We start from the raw sequence: 19639 nt of genomic DNA, 5'->3' as shown, positions 1-19639 counted from the left end.
GAACAGAATTGGACAAGTAAAATAAATAGTTTTTTTTTTTTTGTCAAAATGTCCCATTTCTTACACTGAAAAATTGTATTATTTTTTTTTATGATCGATATTATCTTATTCAAAAAAATTGCTAAAATTATCCTTTACCATTAATGGTTCCCTATAATTTTAAATTTAAGATAGCTGAAACAGTTTTTGGTTCTTAGTCACTTCAGTGCGTTTCTAAGAGTGTGAATGTCATACGATATTCCAATACTTTACCATAGCATATACAAACAGAACACAAACTTTAAGAAACCAAGGATGGATTAGTAAAGTATAGTTTTAAACCAATTAAGGCGGTGTACAACTAAAGATTGGCAACCAAAGAGAGATGAGCGATCGCAGATGCTTTAGTGTTACATATATAATATATAGTACCGCAGGTGTTGCTGTGGTGGTGACTTGAGGTGTGGCAGCTTACGAGTATATAGTACAGCTAAGTTTACAGCTAAGCGACTCGATACGATATTAGTACTTTATAGGACATTATTAGCGTGGGTTGTGTGGATCTATCATTTGTGTGAGTGTGTTGGTATATCGATTCAAGATCACGGTTGCCACGTAAATAAATAATACACAAATACCAACTAAGTGTTATAATTGAAATATTTAGTTAGTTAATAAAAGAAAATTGTTTCTGAGTACCATTTAAACTAAAAGAGCATTTGGATCTAGATCAACACTGAAATAATAATTATATAACAAAATAATGCAACTAACAGACACATGATTCTGCATTCCAACAAAAAAAATTAAAAGGCATTGAAATTAATTTGGAATGAAACACAATTTATTTCAATTTGAAAATTATAATAAATTATAAAGTTTCCAAGAATAAATGCTTACATATAATCAAAAAAAAAACTTGCGAAAACTGTGATCTTAATACGATATTGGCGTGTTAAAGTACAGACGTGTTGATTTTATGCAGAAGCAGTTGGACGGCGTGCGTCGCTATACATAACGGTACATTACGACATACGGTGGCTATTTGCTATACAATTTGTACGACATTACGACTAGACACGAGCGTACGACATACGATATTACGATATGACAGTCAGCTGGCCTACGATGCGGCTACGTTATATTTATTACGATACATTACGCATACGCATGGGTGTACGATCACAATTACGTCTACGTTGTCTAGATTCACTAGGTTCACTAGGTTGTCTAGATTTTTTGGATCCCGAGCGCTGCCGGTGCTAGCAACTTACCGCTGTGCATGCGCTTGATGTGCGCCTTCAGCTTTTGCGGCTGGCAGAACTTCCTTCCGCAGAAATCGCAAACGGGTCGCGACCGATTTGGATTCGAGGCGCATCCGTAGGTGCGATGCATCTCCAGGTAGTTGAGCCGCAGGAAGAACTTGCTGCAGAACTGGCACTGGTACGCCCCCTTGCCGTCGTGCTTCTCCGCCGCGTGCTTCATGATGTTGTCCTTGCCCAGCACCGGCTCGCCGCACACCTTGCAGTGGTACTTGCGGATGGTCAGACTCATCGAGGGGTCGTGGAAGACGGAGCAGTGGGTGCGGTAGTACAGCGGGTGCTCGAACTTCAGGTTGCAGCCGCCGCAGTCTGTGTGGATGAAAAAGAAAGGTATATCATGTTTAATTATTAAATATAGTCTATGGTTTATCTAAGGCTTGGAATTCAGTAATTTCTAGAACAATACTTTAATCCCCTTTATCGGATATAATAATTTAAGGTGCTCCCATATTTTTGAATAGCAATAAATCAAGTAACACCTAAATCTTTCTCTCTTCAAACAGGTTCATCATCATCTCCACCACCCCCTTCTCTACTCACTCGTCTTCTCGGTGTGCTTCTTGCGCCACATGGTGTTGCAGTCGTCGCTCCAGTAGAGCAGCTCCATCCCGTTGCGCAGGTCGCGGCAGCTGACGAAGTACGCCTGCCGATCGATGGACACCAGGTTGACGTTGCGATCCTCGTAGCTGGGCGCCGGCCGCACGAACCGCAGCCAGTTGGAGGCGTTCGGGTTGTCGCAGCACAGCAGGTACGACTTGTCGGCGCCAGCCTCGCACATCTCGAAGATCCACTTCATGTCGCTGCCCTCGCGCACCTCGCCGGTCTGCACCGGCTGGCCGATGAGCGGACCGAGCTTGGTGAAGGCGCGCACCTCCGTTCGGGCGAACACGCCGGTCACATTCGGCTCCACGTTGTGCAGCTCGAACTCCGCCGGCACGGAGGCCTCGGCGAAGGTGATCAGCGGCTTGGTCTCCAGCTCCGACAGCTGCGAGGACTCGTCCATGTCCATGTCCATGTCCTCCATATCCTCCATGTCGTCGTCCTCGTGCCGCTGCCTGCCGCTGGCCCGCTTCGCCTGACGCTGGGCGTCCGCCTTCAGCTTGGCCAGCGCCTCCAGGTTCCGCCGCTCGATCCACTCGCCCAGATCCACGGCATCGGTCACGTTGCCGCAGGCGTTCCTCAGCGGACAGAGCTTGTGGTCGTGGGCAATGGAGCACTCGCGACAGGACTGATGCGAGCGGAAGGCGATGTCGTGCTCATCCTCCTCCTCCACGAAGTTCTGCTCCATCTTCATTTCGCGCGCGAGGGCCTCCTCGTCGAGCTCCTCGTCCTCGTCGTCGTCCTCCTCGTTCCCGGCGAGTCCTGCGCCCGGCTCGTCCTCGTGCTCGTCGTAGGAGTTGGGCGGCATCATCGCCGCCGCCGCTGCTGCCGCCTTGGCCGCTTGCGATTTCTTGGTGCCCTGCGACTTGGAGCGCACATGGAAGTTGCCCGCCTGCCCATTGCTGGCGGAGATCCCATCGACGACGTCCGAAGGCGGCAGAACGGGCAGGAGGTGCGGGTGCTGCGGCTGGTCGTCGTCCTCGTCCTCCTCCTCGCTGCCGTTCGCCGCCGCTGCTGCTGCTGCCGCCGCTGCCGCTGCCGCCGCTGCTGCCGCTGCGGCCTTCTTGAGGCACAGAGCATTTGGCAGCGACTCCTTGCTGTTGGCCTCCAGCTCGCTCTTGATCTTCTCGGCGATGCGGCAGTCGAGGACCTCCGGCAAATTGGAAGAGGCGGCCGCCGCCGCTGCCGCCGCTGCTGCTGCGCCCGCTTTCAAGGCCGCCGTTGCCGCCTTGGCCTCCTGCTTCTTGGACTTGGCGTAGGCGTAGCCACCGCCCGCTGCACTGGCTCCACTTGCTCCGCCCGCTCCGCCCTTGCCTTTGCCGGCGAAGCCGTTCAGCGCCTCCGAGCTGAACTGAACGCGCTTCTTGTACCGCTTGCGCTGCGGCGGCGTGGGCGTGGCCATCGATACGGAGGCTGCGGAGGCGGAGTCACCGTTTCCGTTTCCGCTCGCATTCCCGTTTCCGCTGCCGTTGCCGTTGATCGAGGATTCGGGTGGCGCGGCGAAGTCCTTGGCGCTGAGATTCGGTTCCAGCTTGAAGTTGCCGTCGAAGCCTTTGGTGGGCGTGTGCGCGGGAGAGGGCGGTGGCAGGCTGAAATGGAGGACGAACGGAAAGGAGATAAGTAAGTTGGTTAAAACAAGCAGTTTTTGTTTGATACTTCATTGATATTTTGTAATTAACAAGCCCGATATTTCTGTATGATTTGTAAACTATAAAATGCTTATTTAAACAAGTATTTTTTTTAAAGGATCAATTAACTATAACAATTAATTTTGCATTCGGTGGCATGAATTGCTGGGCTTTTCTAGTTTCCAGAACTATACTTTGTTTGGGTGTAAGTTGTTTCTTGCCCAAATAACAGACAAATTACCAATGGAAAAAGTTTTTGTTTTGCCCAAAACTACAAAAAATGGCTTTAAAAAACCCAGTTTTTTTGCATTATCTAAGGAAGTACTCTTCCAAATGTGGAATGGCATACATCGTTGAATTCGCAATAAAATTTCCTATCCGATGGTATAAACACCCAAAAGAGTTGAAATTTTGCCATTTTTCGCAAAAAATGACGATGTTACCCCTTATGAAAATTGCGAAAATTGGCCAAAAATCATTTTTTTTGAATCGTCCAAAAAGTGATTGGGCTCGTTAACTGTGGTCATAAGGTGCTCAAAACAGTGTTTGGTTCCGCTGTAAGTCACTTTTTGGCCTTATTACAACCAAAAAACCACTAAAAAGATTGGATTTTCTACCAAAATTGGCAACTAATCATTTCCAAATTGGTTTTTATCAACTAACTAAAGGATGGCAATAAAAAGGCTTTCAATCAAAAAGATTGTACGGCTTCTCTGGTTTCTAACACTATACTTTGTTCAGCTGTAAGTCGTTTCTTTCCCGAACAACACACAAAAATCATTTTAGAATATGAAAAAAATCGCATAATATCATTAAAAATAACTTTGTTATTTAAAATAAAAAATTGTCTCAGGGGAAAATAAATCGTATGTACACTGTACATTGTACAGTACCGTAATTCCAAACGATTTCGTTTTAATTTCGGTTTTGTTGGATACATAAATGTAACACTATTATTGTGAACAATTTTATTAGCCCTTAGCACGAGACACACAAGGGAAACAGGTTTTTAGATTTTCTGTTGAAGTATATGATTGGAGTATAATGTGTAATAATAACATAAAATAATAATAAGATATATACTTACATAAGTAATTTATTTATAATAATACAAATCATAATATAAGAATAATAGAATTTGACCTTTTTTAATATATTAAGCAACATCGAAGTAATTTATTCTATTCTATTTATTTTTCCATATTTTCACGGATTTTTCTCATGACTTTACGATATAGTGGTCCGATTTTCATGAAATTTAATTAACTTATTTATTTATATAAAATCAATGATACAAAGTTTCTTTAAGAGGTATGCCACTTTAAAATCTAATTAAAACTGGAAAAGCTATAGACTTTGAATTAGTGAATCTTGATTCATTTTCAGCAAACCCATTTTTTGGAAATTTCAAAAGGGAATGTATCATAAAAACTGAGAAAAATCGGCACAAAAAATTAAGTTCTGATAACTAATAAATTTTTGTGCTTTAACCTTATTTCAGGTCATGGCTGTGGCGCAGAACAGACAGAAGGACTGCTGCGAACTGGTCTCCCGACTCATCCGGGAAATCCCAATGGCATTACCCTAGGCAGCGAGCGGGGACACAGCGTTGGATTCGAAAATGAACAACGACTAGACGCGCATCTAAGACTAACAAGACATGGATTGTCCATAAACTTACAGCATACGGCTAGGGAATAGTATATATATAGTTATACTAATATATAATAATTATATATTATAGAATACTAATAAAAGTTATACTTAATTATGTAAAAATACAAAAAAAAAATCAAAATTAAACTAAAACTATCGAAATTGTAGCATACTTTTGGGGGCTCTCTCTTATTTGGAAAAATTTTGGATGTGTAAATTTCTATTAAAAATCGTAGCAAACTTTTGGGGGTAATTGGAAAATTGTCGGTTTTTGAATGTGTAAATTTTCCATTAAAAATTGTAGCATACTTTTGGGGCTCCCTAGTTTGGGAATTTTTTGGGTGTGTACATTTTCATTAAAAATTGGAGCATACTTTTGGGGGTAAATTGACAATTTTAGGATGTGTAAATTTTCCAATAAAAATTGTAGCATACTTTTGGGGGCAATTGGAAAATTCAAAAAATTGAACAGTCACCTTCTACTGCATTCTGTTCGCCTGGTACTTCAATATGTGTTTGGGCCAAATATTGTGGGTTTGGCTGCCCGATTTTGACGAAACCATTAAAAATTGTAGCATACTTTTGGGGGCAATTAGAAATCCTAAAAAATTAGAGCATCCACCTTCTACTGCATTCTGTTCACCTGGTACTTCAAAATGCGTTTGGGCCAAATATTGTGGGTTTGGCTGCCCGATTTTGACGAAACCAAGTGGAATTCCTAGCTTTCAAATACCAGGCCAACAGAATCCATTAGATGGTAGTTGGTAATTGGGACAATTGGGACCATTGGGACAATTGGGACCATTGAGACCATTGGGACAAGTAATAAATCCTTTTTTTTGTTTTAATTTTATTTATTCACTGGAATCTGCTCAGTGCCTTCTGAACTTAACCTAGCGTAATTTTCGAGAAACAGTTTTATGGATACAAAATAGCCTTAAATACTTAGTAACAATTAATTTAAGTTGCGAAGTAAAAAAAATAGTGAGAATCATATAAAATAGTGAGAACATATTATAAAATCCTACGAGTAGGGAGATCGGTGGGATGTAGCTTCTTCAGCCGTCGGAGAGAAATTGGCTCAGCTAGGTCACTCGCTAGCGAATTTGGATGTGTCACAATTCTGTCAGCGTAACGACTGCTGTGCAGATTGATTTGGTCCCCGATAAGTAATAGTCCAAAGTCCCTCTCGATGGCTACGTTTGTAACGCGAGCGCAGGAGCCAGTCAAGCTTTTGTAGCTTCTGCAGGCATTTGGCTTTGACTGCCGAGATGTGGGCCCGCCATACTAGCGCGGATTTAGCGCAGTTAATGGCGATATTCCATTTCGCAGTCCAGTTCTCCATAGCATGAGGCCAGACCTAAACTGCATTTGTCGCAGATTGCAGCGATGAGTGGGAGGCTAGCGTGCAGGTGTCGTCAGCATAAGTGGCCAGGAGCAGACCAGACGATGCACCTGTTCAGGGCAGCCATGGGATTTCCTGAAACCAAATTGGTGGGCCGGTATGTGATTCACTACCTGTGGTAGATCCATCAGTCGGCTAAGGAGGATGCGCTCAAAAATCTTGGAGAAGGTTGCCAGCAAATTCTTAGCTTTCAAATACCAGGCCAATATCATTTATTAGATGGCAGTTTTAATTGTGGAAATTTCCCATAAAATAGTACTTTTGGGAATAACTAAAAAATTCAAAGAGTAGCATCCTACTATGGCTTTATGTTCGCCTGGTACTTTAAAATGCGTTTGGTTCAGTTTGACGAGTGCAATTCAGACTAGAATTTTAAGTACCAGTATTCAAAGAACTTTTTATAATAAACACAGAAATTTAGAGGCATGCCACTTTAGAATTTGATCAAAATTATAAATGTTATGGACGTCAAAAGGCGATGCACAACAAGTTTTATATCACAATGATGATCAATGTATTATTTTTTTCATTCAGCATTGCAATATGCCGTCTTCGTTTACAAAAAAAGACAATTAGCCCGGTCTCCGCCGTTATTAAAAATTGTATTGCCTTTCGAATGTTGAAGCTCTGACTGTAAATTTAATAGCCCCTAGCTATGTGAAGGTATATATTTTAACACTGCAACACTGTGAAATCATTTTCGAAATTTAATTTTTCATTAAAAAATCACAGGATTTGTGTACGTGTTTTTAACTTTTGTACACAATATCCAAGGGCCTGCAAATTCAAATTTATATTAAAGAAGCTTTAAGAAAAACATATTTAAATAATAACCTATCCCCATAAAAATTTGTACTTATATGCATTAAATAACTATAGGATAGGGTTCTTTATGCAATTATTAATTTCTCCATGAAGTGAAAGATACTTGTTCCAAAAACCGGAATAAGCCAGGATACGATAGTTGGCGGGGACTTTGAAAGTGGGTCGATGGAATTTATTTATTTCTGGCCTACGGTCAGGCCTCTCTTAACCAACAACCCTCCCCTCCCTTCCACTCCCCCTCCACTCCCACTCTTTTCACCATCGCTTGCTGTCCTTGTTGTTGTCGCCTTTGCGTTTAATTAATTTTGCCTGCGTTTTGCTTGTTGTTTCGCGTGCCGCTCGAGGGGTCAAAAGATGGATGGAAGACGAAATCGGTGAAGTCTGGACCATTGCCAGGGGAAACGGCGTGGTGTGGCGACTTTGATACCCTACAAACTCCAGGCAACTTCCAAATATTGTTGCTTAGTTTTTATAATAAGTCCGGACATTAAATGGCACGGAGCAATTTTGAACAATAAGCTATAAGTACACAACTTTTTATTAAAAAAAGGGGCCTCAGCTCTGGCCATTCCCATTTGACTTGGTTAAATGGATGCATAAGACATAATTCTTAAGCAGAATTATACACCACAACATTTTTTGGTTGCACGCATAAAGTACTTGTTAATCAGCTTGATTAAAACCTTCAAGTGAAGTTTTGTTCCTCGAAAATGAAAGGCTATCAATGTCGTTTTAAAACCTGCTCTTAAAAGGAAACTTTTATATTTTTCACCACTGGTTAGCGGTTTTCCAAGCCCGGCTCTCATATTTGCCAGCAACTAGTTGTTGGTGGTTAATTCCAGAGGGTTGCCTGCTCAGAACTGCAATTTTCTGACCAAAATGGCCAACTCTTCTACAGTACCTAACTCTCCTTTTTTTTGTGGACCATGAACACCTGCATGGTGGCAATGCAACCTTTGAGTTTCCGCCGTTTGGGTTCACGTGAGGGGCATTCATCTAGAATCTAGATGTTGCACATGCCACATGGTCTCCAGCAGCCAGGCAACCCCCTCCTCTTCGCCGCCCCCCGGTTGTCTCCCCTTTCCGCTTGCCAGTGTTATCGTTCATTAAATCCTCCACCTTAGAACCATAACAACAATATCGAAAACAGCGGCAACAGCAAACGATACGATTTCCATCCAGCCGGCCTCTGACGTCCTGCCATCTCCTGCCATCCACTGCCATCCTACCATCGCGTGCCACCCCCTTGGTATCCACTTACCCTGCTCCACTTTGTCTCAACCTTCTACCCACTGGCCACCACCCACTTGCCAGAACAAACCGCCACCCACCGCGCTTCTTTGACCGCAGAGAGCGAGCATATTCCTGGTTCCAGTTCCATTTCCATCTCCATCTCCACTTCCATCTCCATCTCCACTTCCATCTCCGTCTCCACCTCCATCTATACCGCCCAAAAGCCCCATCTCCTTCCCCACTTCCATCTACGTCCTCTGACGATGGGGATTCCGCACTTAGGTCCCTGGGTTGGGTTCCTATTCTCGTGTACGCCAGTGTCTCTCTACCATTAATGTGCTGCTTGAGGGCCCAGCGGGTGGTGGTCGAGGGGGTGGTAGTAAAGGGGATGGGTGGCAACGGGCGATGGGCGTTGGGCGTTTGGCGGTGGGTGGCTTAACTCGGTTGGGCTTTCGATGTTCGAGTCGGTTCGAGGTTGGGGAGTTTTGGGATTCTGTTTCGTGTGCGGTGCTCGTTGGCGCATTAAGCACACAGCCAGCGACACAAACGAGACTCACACACAGACATACACAAAGACACTTACACACACACAAACACATACACATGCCGAGACAAATACCCATGCACGCGCACTCTCACAAAGACAATCGCACAACAATTTTGTGCTTTTTGGCGAAAATTCGCAGAAATTGGCGACATGGCGTATACGAAATGCGAATTGGCAAAAGGCAACGAAGGAAACTGCTTCGCGGGGGGCGAAGGGAGGGGTTGATGAAGGGGGGATAGACGGGGGAATGAGGGCTGGCCCAAGGGTGTTGGGCACAAGGCTGGGGGGTGAGATATTATCTATTGTGTGTGGGAAATCGCAGTGGCACAAGGATATGCGAAAGAAGAAGCTGCTGATTAGTGTGCGAGTGCGGATGGAAGGTCCTTCGACTAACCGAACAGTCGGAATAAGGATTCCCCAGCCAAATATGCTGAAATTACGGTTCTTCATATGTCTTTTGAAATTGGTATCTTATCCTTAGATTAAAATGCTTCCGAGATAAATAGATTTGTAAATGTGTTCTTGTAAAAAGAATGGAATATCCATACTTTTGATATAAAAATAAGTAAAGTTAGAATTCTGTTTCTCTTTATTGTTTTTACAATTCAACATAACTATTGTAATTGAAATTAACAATTGTTTGCTTATATCAATATTTAAATGTTAAGATCGTTCGTAGTATAAAATAAAGTATGTTAACATAGGAGTTTAGCAAACAGACGGACTCCTTTTCTTAGAAATCAAATGAAATAAAAAATGTATGGCTAAATGCAATAATAGTTTTAAATTATTGTGTGACAATATTGTTTTGAACATTGAGAAGTTAGTTGGAAATTGGTCTAGTACCACATGTGGTGCAACGTGTTCTTCGATGATCGAATCGAGGCTCCTGGTCCTAAAGGACTCGAATGCTTGTGGGAAGTGTGCTATCCTGCCAACGGCCTCCTTGTGGCATTCGCTTCGTGTGGCAGCCAATGCCAAAGGGAGGGGCCGATAAAGTGGAAGAGGTGGAAGAGGTGAAAGCGGAGAGCGAGAAGCAGAAACACAACTGAGATTCAGACATTTCTGCATTGGCATTTTGCATTTTGCATTTGGCCAAGCAGCGAGGAAGGGGAAACAGGACCCATATTCAAAGCGCCAAATGGCGCGCTCGACTGCAATGCAACAGCAAGAACAAAAAGGACGAGGCGTGGCCGGGGGCGGCTGATGAGGAAGGGGAGGGGGGAAGGGGTTCTGAGGGGAACTGAGACTGCTGGCAATGTGGGGCAAGGGAAGAAAATTCGCGACGCATTCACGTTGCAAGGATCCGAAGGAACCTCGATGGCACATGTGTGTGCGTCTGCCCTCTTCTCCTCTCTCTCTCTTTCTCTCTTTTACCTTTCTACACTGCTCAAAAGCAAATTGAGAATATCAATACATGTTGAATTTGATAAAGCGATAAGCCAATGTTTAACATCCTTTAAAAAGTTGCTAAAATTTCTATAAGATTCGAATACGAAGTATTTGCGTTGCGGAAAAGTAATAAATAGAGATATACACATATAAATGTTCTACAGATTTTGAATTATCTTGAGGTACACCCCATATAACTACTAAATTTTAGAAACCTTTTTACACCGTTATACAATTTACGAACAAATCTTTCAAAGGTTTCCTAAAATGGTTTCCACATGTTGCAGCTTAACACACAAACACCTTTTAACTATTTAATCACTTGTGGTGAGTGAAAAGCGACCAAAGTTCCTAATTGGCGAACAAAGCGGCTTTGTTCTTAAATGATTTGTGTTCTATGCACCATTTGTTCCCAGTGCAGTTTATGTGTGTGTGTAAGTGGGCGATTGGCAACATGGCATGCAAATGCAGGCGGCGGCAACAACAACAACAACAACAAGTGCAACAGCAACAACAAGGCAAACAACAACAACATCGACCATGTTGCTCGAGTTTGCGAATGTGTGCGCGTGTAAGTGTGCGTGTGCGTGTTTTGAGTGTGAGTGTGTGCGAGTGTGCGTGTGAGTGCGAATGCGAGTGTGTTGCTTTTTCCGCTTCCGCTGACATGGCGGCAGCGACTACGAGTCGAGCACAGCGGGCAACGGTTCCGACAACGGCAAGTAGGGAAAATACGGAAAATACGGCAAATACGGCAAAATACGGAATATACGGAATATATGGAATAAACGGAATATGGTCGGAATGGCGACTACGGCAGGCAGGCAGGCAGGCAGGCAGGCAACATGAAAGCTCCGTTGCATGCAACCGCATGAGTACCGCATTTGTGCCTTTGTATCGCGCGGCCAAAAAGGGGTTGATGATGGGATGCGGGGTTTTCGGGGGAGCGGCAACTGGAGGAGTGGCGGAGGGCAGGCAAGGATGCATTCGGGCATGAATCGCTTTTACATGGATCGCTTTTGTACCGCTCCCCACCGGGCTCCATCTTGTTCTTCTTTTGCCGCCTGCCGCGGCACTTGAGCCACCCTAAAAACCAGATTCCCTCTCTGCGTGTGCGTGTATTTGTGTGTGTGTGTGTCGGTTTGTGAGGTGCCCAAAAGCTCTTTAGGTGTGTGTGTGTGTGTGTGTGAGTTCATATCTGAGAACAACTATCAACAATGACGGCCAGCGAAGCGTTGCCATATCTCTCACTTCCAGCCGATTCGGCTCTTTTGTCCCCTCCTTTTGAGCCGCCTTTATGCGCTGCTTAATTAACAGAACAAGGTGGAAACAAGGAAAACAAAGCCCGACTTTTAAATAGTCGCCTCTCGTTCACTCTACACTGGAAACAGGGCCTTTCCTTCATCGCATCCTCTTCGAGTTTCACTTTTCGTGTACGTTTCGGACATAAGTTGTATTTTCGGTGACATATTGCAAGCATATGGAAACTACTGTCAAAGTTTTTCCTTGTGACACAACTTTGTAGTCCCAAAGACTTTGACCTTGTTGTTCAGCTACAAGAACTCATTGAAATGGCGTTAATGCAAGCTAAGTGGATTTAACTTCTGTATATTTCGGGTGAGAATAAAAAATCTGGCCTAAATATTTGCTTTTTGGCTATGTTTATTTTATAAACCCTAAAGCCTTGATCAGACCCCCAAGTAATCCAATAATATTATCTTTCCGTCCGTCTTTCAAGTCTTTCTTCCTATGAATAGACAAAATATTTAACCATGGTTTTGAGAAACCATACTATTCGTATTAATGACCATTATTCTAACGACATGTCTTAATGATCGACAAATTTGCCGAAATTGTAATCGACATTACTGATATGAAATGAAGACTATGCAAACTTGCTGTGCACAAGTAAATTAAAATGTAATGATTTATATTTCAATGATTTGTAAAGCCATTCTGAACAACTAATACCAATCAAAACGTTTTCGTTTAAAAGGATCTAATTACCTGTTGCACGTAACTATTTTAACAATGCTTGTATACTTTATTATGGTAATTGAGATTAAGAAACATTTTTAGAAAACATATGTGTTCCCATATTTAAAATTTTTTTTTTTAACCGTTTATTAAATATAAAAAACTATTGAAACCTATTATCGTAGTAGTAATCAGTAATGCCTTCCTCAACCTATTACTTCCTATAAATAATGGAATGGAATGAAATGCCGAAGGTACATAACACATTATAAAGGATTTGTTTTCGCAAAAATGTGTTTTAAACTAGAATTCTAAAAAATATAGGGGCAAAAGCAACAATATCATGGTGTTCTACTCACTTGTTTAGGCGATCCGTGTCGTTGTCGGCCAAGTTGAGAAGGTAGGCGACGAACTCCACGTCGTTTTTGAACTGCAGCCGGGTGCGCATGTGCTCCCACTTCTCGGCGTTCTTGGTGCCGATGTAGATGTTTTTACTGTAGTTCTGGTGGCGGTACTTGCGCCGCTCGCTCGCCGCACTGCTGCTGCCGCCACTCCCCCCCGCTTCCCCCGCTGCCGCCATGTTGCTGGTGCTGCAGTTGCTGCTGCTGCTGCTGCTGCTGTTGCTGCTGCTGCTGGTGTTGCTGCAGTGCCGCGCTGGAGGCTCCAATTCCGAGGCCCAAGGAGGAACCTCCCCGGGAGTTTCCTCCTCCGGCGGCCAGCAGATCGTTGCTGCAGTTCGTGCCCTGACCGCCCGCCCCCATGCTGCCGTGCGTCGAGCTGAGGGCGTGGTTGCTGTTGTTGTTGGTCGAGAAGCTGGTGTTGCTGTTGCCGCCCAGCAAACTACTCGGCGGTGGCGGTGCAATGGGCGTGGCCCCACTACCGCCGGCCATGTCCAAAGCACTGTTGGCGCTCTGCTGCTGCTGCTGCTCCAGCTGCGCGCTCAGCTTGGCCGCTGATGCCGCTGCCGCCGCAGCCGCCGCTGCTGCCGCCGCCGCTGCCACGGCGCTCATGTGGAGACCGCTGCTCTCGGCGGCAGCAGCGCTGTTCAAGTGGGCGGAGGAGAGGGTGGCGCGGCTGTCCAAGTGGCTGCTGGCCACCTCGTCCTCCTCGTCGTCCTCGTCCTCCTCCTCCTCGCCGTCGTCATCGTACACAGCTGGCTCCTGTTGCTGCTGCTGCTGCTGATGTTGCTGCTGTTGCTGATCGTGATGACTGGCGGGCAACACATGTCGCAGGTCGGTGGGCGTGAGATCATGCCCGTTGCCCTGCTGCTGCTGCTGCTGCTGGTGGCGGTTTACCTGCTGCTGTTGCTGCTGCTGCTGTTGGTGCTCCTCCTCGTCCTCCTCCTCATCCTCATCGTAGTCATCCTCCTCATCCTCTTCGTCCTGCGCCTGCTGCTGCGATTGCTGCTGCACCTGCAGGTGATCGTCGCGATCTCGCGTCTTGCTGTTGCCATTATTGTTGTTATTATTATTGTTGTAGTGCTGCTGCTGCTGCTGCTTGTTGCCATTGTGCAGCGCACTGACCGCCGCTGCCACTACTGCCGCCGCTGCCGCTGCCCGCTGCTGCTGCTCTGCCGCCAGTTGCTGTTGCTGTTGCTGCTGCTGTTGCTGCTGCTCCTGCTCCTCCTCCTCCTCTTCATCCTCCTCGTCGTCCTCCTCCTCGTCCAGGCTGCTTTGTGAGCTGCTGCTGCTGCGACTGCTGCTGCGGCCATAGTTATTGTTGTTGTTGTTATTGTTGCTGTTGGCGGCATTGGCCCCATTGTTGTTGGTGCTGCTAATGTTGTTGTTGCTGCTACTGGTGCTGTGCGGCATTTGGCCGGCGGATCCCGCCGAATTGTTGCTATTGTTGTTGATGCTGAGGGCTGCCGCCGCTGCTGCTGCTGCGGCCGCTGCAGCGGCGCGACTCAGGAAGGGTGGGCGTGGCACCAGGGGCGTGTCGGAGTTATCGGAACTATCGTTGAAATCGAACGCACTGAAATCGGCGGCATTTGCTGCTGCGGCGGCGGCGGCTGCTGCTGCTGCTGCCTGTGCTGCTTGTGTTGCTGCTGCACTCGGATTCCCGCTGCTTGTTTTGGACATGCTGCTGGCGTCGCTGCCGACGCTAGCGTTGCTGCTGCTGCTGCTGCTACTGCAACTGCTGCTGCTGCTGTTGCTGCGACTGCGACTGCGATTGCGACTGCGGCTGCGACTGCGACTACGACTGTTGTTGTTGCTACCGCTGCTGCTGCTGATGACCGCTTGTCGCCGCTTGCTTGCTGTTGCTACCGCTGCTGCTGTTGTTGCTGCTGCTGCTGTTGCTGTTGCAGTTGCAATCGGTATCGCTGCTGCTGTTATCTTCAGTGTTGCCTTTGTGGCTGTTGCTGCGCTTTGCCGAACGCTGCTCAGTTTTTGCTATTTGTTGTTGTTGCTGGCGCTGCTGCGACGCGAATGCTTTTTGTTGTTGCTGGCGGGGCGGTCAGTCTCCGATTCCGCTTCAGATGGCGCCTTGCTCTGCCTCTGCTGCTGCTGCTGCTCCTGCTGCTGTTGTTGTTTCTGCTTCTTCTTCATTATTCACACACACAAGTCGCGCGTGCGACCCACTACACTTTTTGTTCCTGTTCCTGTTGTTGTTGTTGGTGGCGATGTTGCTGCTGCGCTTGTTGTTGTTGCATTGCTTTTTGGAAGCTTTTTTTACCCGTTGTATACTGCAGGTTTTTCTTTTTTTTTCTATTTCGTTTTATCTTTTTTTTATTTATTTTATGTTGTTTTTCGGGAAATATAAAGGATCCGTGACGGGGGAGAAGGGAGTATGTCTACCAGCAGAGCCGCCGCTGCCACTACCACTGTCGACGTCGACGTCGACGCCGACTGCGACGGAGGGGAAACGCGATGTAGCAGTAAAAAATACCGTTCGCCGAAACTCACTCGCTGGCTCGAAGCTCCCTTCTTTCTCACCGGGTGGCAACGCTGCCGCCGAGATTTTTTCGTTTTTCTTTTATTATTATTATTTTTTATATATGCTCGACACTTTTTTTATGTACTCCTCTGGCAATGTTTACTTTGTGAACTGTGTGTTTGGTGTTTTTCGTATTTGGTCTGCTAGCTGGAATGTTTCGAAAAGCGAATTGATCAGTTGAAACATCGGGGGTCCTATGTCACTTGTGCTTGTCAATTAAAATTGTGCCAAACGTGTGTTTTTGTGGCACATCCTTGGCTTGTGGTTCGGTTTTTGTGGTCAAGAGAGCTTGGCTTGTTATGATGGCTGCTCCTCGAAGTATCCTGCCATACACCCTCTCTCTCTCACACACACACACGCACACATAGCATAAGGTTGCGAATTTTTCAAAGACTTTTTCCTAAGTTCTTCGTTTCACCAAGCACTTATAGAAAAAAAATAAACAAAACAAATAACTGATTTATGGCATTCTTTTTTCACTAGCTACTTTTGAGCTGCTTATACATTTTGTTGTTATTGTTGTTTCGATAATTTCGTTACTATTTTCCTTTTTTTGGAGGACAAGGGTGTGCGTGTGTGTGTGAATCAGTGTATTGGTGTGACACCCAACGAAAGGCTCGAAAAGTGAGGGGGGAAAGAGGGCAAGAGTAAAAGAGAAAGAGAGCACGAGGCGGTGGCGGTTTTCGCCTTGCGGGGGAGGGAAAGGGGGTTGGGGTGGGGGGTGTCGGTCGAAGGGGTGTGCGGGTGGGGGAGGTCTGAGCTAGACGCCTCGCCTTCTTCTGCTCCTTGAGCCTTCCTGCTGGCCTTTCTTCTTACACAGTTTTCCACACGGCTTTTCACTCGAAAATAACTTGTCAAAAAAAAAATAGTTTAGCACACTTTCCAGCGGTCTGGCACTTTTAATTATTTAACTGCTGCTATATTGGCTGCTTTCTTTTTTTCTGCCTTTTTCCTCCTGCCTGTTCTTTGGGTTTTTGTCGTCCGCCGTTCGTGATTAGCGATTTCTCTGCGAGCGCTCGTATGCCGTTACTCGCTGGTCGCGACGGAATGAAGGACTTTTTATTTATGTGTATGTCCTCGCCGCAGTCGCAACTCACGGCAGCGACGCCGACAGCGACAGCGACGCCGGCAGCGCCACTTCCTCCTGCGCTCTCCGTTGCGAAAAAGTCCTGCGAAGCCCCCGCCAAAGCCCCCCACTCACACTCACACAGTGGCACACATGTACTTTTGGATTACGGAGAGCCTTTCTCCCTCTCTCCTGCTTTCTCTCATTCACTGTCTCTCTCTCTCTCTCTCTCTCGCTGGCGAAAAAGCTCGCTGAAGTCGCGACGTCGACGTCGTGTCCTGTCGCTGTTTTTGATGTCGCGATTCCTTCTGCCCGTGTGTGTGTGTCCGTCCGTGTCCCTGTGATTACGAGTTAGTGTGCGAGTGCGAGTGTCCGTGTATGCGGGTGTCCCTGCCAGTCCGCGTTTGCATGTGTGACTGTGTGTGTGTGTGTGTGCACTCGCGAATTGAGATGACGACGACAGAAACAGAAACAAGAACAACTATGCTGGTGGATACTAGTCGCGATTGCACTGTCAAAAAATTACAGAATTAAAGCCTGAATGGGAGCTGATGAACGTCGGGGTTCTTAAAGAGTTGCCACTTCTTTTACTCCAGAAGAGTGGCACTGGGGAGCTCAAATTGTAGTATTATAAAGTATTCGGAACACAAAATCAAATAAAGTGTCCAAGCTAAAGTAAATTTTCGTTTTACCAGCGCTAAAATCAAACCCAACGCCAAGATCTGTAAAAAAGAACTTACTCCAAAATACAGTTTAATCTCATAACTTTACCCAAAAAGCAATCGAAAATAAAAATTTACATAAAAACCAAGTTAAGAATAAAGAAGGATCATTTGTTAGATAACTTTTCTAAGAATTATTTGTTTATATACTAGGAAATCAATGCACAATGCACACATTAACACTCAAATAGATCTATTATAATTTCTCAATTTTCGGTATCTATTACAAATATTTTTTTTGCAATAGCCTGCTTAATTTTTTATTATTAAGTTACCGTAAATAACATCAAGGGGATATGGGACATTATTTAATCGAAAATGAGAAAGAAATTGGATCAGTGCACGACTTTTGCTGCTGCCATTGCTACACATCGACATCTGCGCCAAGTTCCGTTCTCAGCCTCAAACCCGTTCTCTCTCGTCCTGTCCACCGCCCTGGCCCGCCCCCTCACACGCACACACAAACGCACAGACACTTACACTCAGATAGGCACGTACTCCGCCCCCGCCGTCTCCCCGCGAGTCCCTGTCGGTGTTATCGCTGTCGTTAGTGCCACGACGACCGTCACAGTCAGCTCACTAAAAAAAAATTTCACCAACACTAATTAATATTCATGATATATTATATATTTTTCTTTTGTGTATTATTTTGGTGTGTAAAAAATCAGAGCTAAGGTAATAACTTGAACAGTAGTAATTCAATACTATAAAATTTATGCAGTCTATTTCTAAGGTACTTTAAGGCAGTGGTCTGCTTTAGGAGCCCAAAAAAGAGCGTTTTTTCAACAATTTTTTTGAAAGGGAAGGAAATGATTGAGGTAAACGAAATTTTGAGACGATATAATATTATATTTAAACTTTAAAAAACAATTTTTATTATTGCAAATAATTGAAATTAGCGGAAGTTGTAACGATTTTTCTGGGGCGCCTAGAGTGTGCACTTGTTAATCGGTGCCGGTGATGGAGTTCGTGCGATGCATCTGAAACAGTGGAACCAAATTTTTTTTACTTTTTATAAGTTCCTTTTCTATATGAACTAAAAAAATTCCGAAGAAATGACGAAATTCCAAATTTTTTCTAAGTTTGAAAAAAAATTCACTTTTTTGGAAAAAAAATTCACTTTTTTGGAAAAAAAGTTCACTTTAAGTTGCAAAACAAGTAATTTAAATAGTTCAAATAGAAGATAATTCAATACTGAAGCTAGATCACTTTGGTTTTTTTCGATCGGACATATATTTTTTTTACTATGGCCGGCACCGCTTTCCAAGACTTGTGAAAATAAAAACTCGAGAAAACGGGCTGTAAAGTCTGCCCGAGCATACGAACTTGCTCGACGCTCGGCCACTAAAACTGATCTAGCTTCGAAAATATGTCGAATTGGCCTCTAAAATTTTGAACACATATTCTTGGATAGTTTTGGAATAGATTTAAGACAAAAAAAAAAAAACGATTTTTTGAAGTCTGTAAAGCAGACCACTGCCTTAAGTCCATTAAGTAGAAATTAAAAGTTTGGATGTTGAATAATTGCTTTTAACTTAAGATATGGCAAATTAAACATAGCTACTTTTTCCTCATCTTACAAGTTAAAACAAGTTTAACATATCTTATAATTTATAAGCTTGGTAACGGAAAATTAATTGAATGTAGTATGTACATATGTTTGCTTTAAGCAAAGAATTGTAATTTAATTTTCTTAATCGACTCATGCTTCGATCTCAGTGTGACAGCACTCAGGAGCGACTGGCAGAAGCAGAGCGAATTGGCGCCACCCCCAAAAATCCATGCGAAGCCGCCTGCCCGTGCCACTCCCACAGTGGTCATAAATCGAATTTTTGTTTATGTGGTGGTAAGGCTGCTGCGAAGCAGTCACACCCCCCTCGTTCGCCCCCCGCCACCCTTCGTGCCACCCACAATCGCTCCCCGCTGAGTCTGCAGCCAACATCCTGTCATTCCAACGGTCGCGGACGCCGACGTCGACGTCGCTGCCAGCGCCAATGGTTTACGGTTTGTTGTGTTTCGGTGCCACCAGCAGGAGCTAGTGGGTGGTGGGTTGTGGGTGGTCGGATGCAGGTCCTTGCTTCCTAGCTTCCTTGCCCGTGCGGGTGGTGGTTCTGCCGGCCGCGACGTCGATGCCTCTGCCGTCGTCGTTGTTTTGGCGTCCAGGCGCCTGCGTCTCTCTCGACATCCATTTACGCTCTCTTCGCGGTTCGCTCTCTCGCCCATTCTGCGCCTGCTCGTCTCTCTTCTCGCTGCTGAGCGGCCCCCATTTTGCCCCACCACAACCCTAACACCCACCAAAAAGGACATGCTCAGCCTGAACGTATGCAGCGATTTTTTCCGTGCTGGGTTGTTGTTA

General features: G+C 45.1%; 1 protein-coding gene across 1 annotated transcript in view; it reads right to left on the bottom strand.

Moving 5' to 3' along the window:
• Window positions 1-16533, bottom strand: part of LOC108095545 — a 23928-nt gene extending 7395 nt beyond the window's left edge. The window contains exons 1-6 of the mRNA XM_043207490.1: window positions 16312-16533; window positions 14984-15642; window positions 13165-14851; window positions 12921-13112; window positions 1842-3490; window positions 1254-1610 (exon numbers count right to left, since the gene is read on the bottom strand). Coding sequence (XP_043063425.1) covers window positions 1254-1610; window positions 1842-3490; window positions 12921-13112; window positions 13165-14851; window positions 14984-15107 — 4009 coding nt within the window. The 5' untranslated portion in view covers window positions 15108-15642; window positions 16312-16533. The remainder of the gene's footprint in view (window positions 1-1253; window positions 1611-1841; window positions 3491-12920; window positions 13113-13164; window positions 14852-14983; window positions 15643-16311) is intronic.
• Between the last annotated feature and the right edge of the window lie 3106 nt (window positions 16534-19639).

This window comes from Drosophila ficusphila, unplaced genomic scaffold (genome assembly GCF_018152265.1).
Source record: "Drosophila ficusphila isolate 14025-0441.05 unplaced genomic scaffold, ASM1815226v1 contig_198, whole genome shotgun sequence".
NCBI classification, from domain to species: domain Eukaryota; kingdom Metazoa; phylum Arthropoda; class Insecta; order Diptera; family Drosophilidae; genus Drosophila; species Drosophila ficusphila.
The sequence above is the reverse complement of the archived record's forward strand: the minus strand, read 5'-3'. Positions and strand labels throughout refer to the sequence as shown.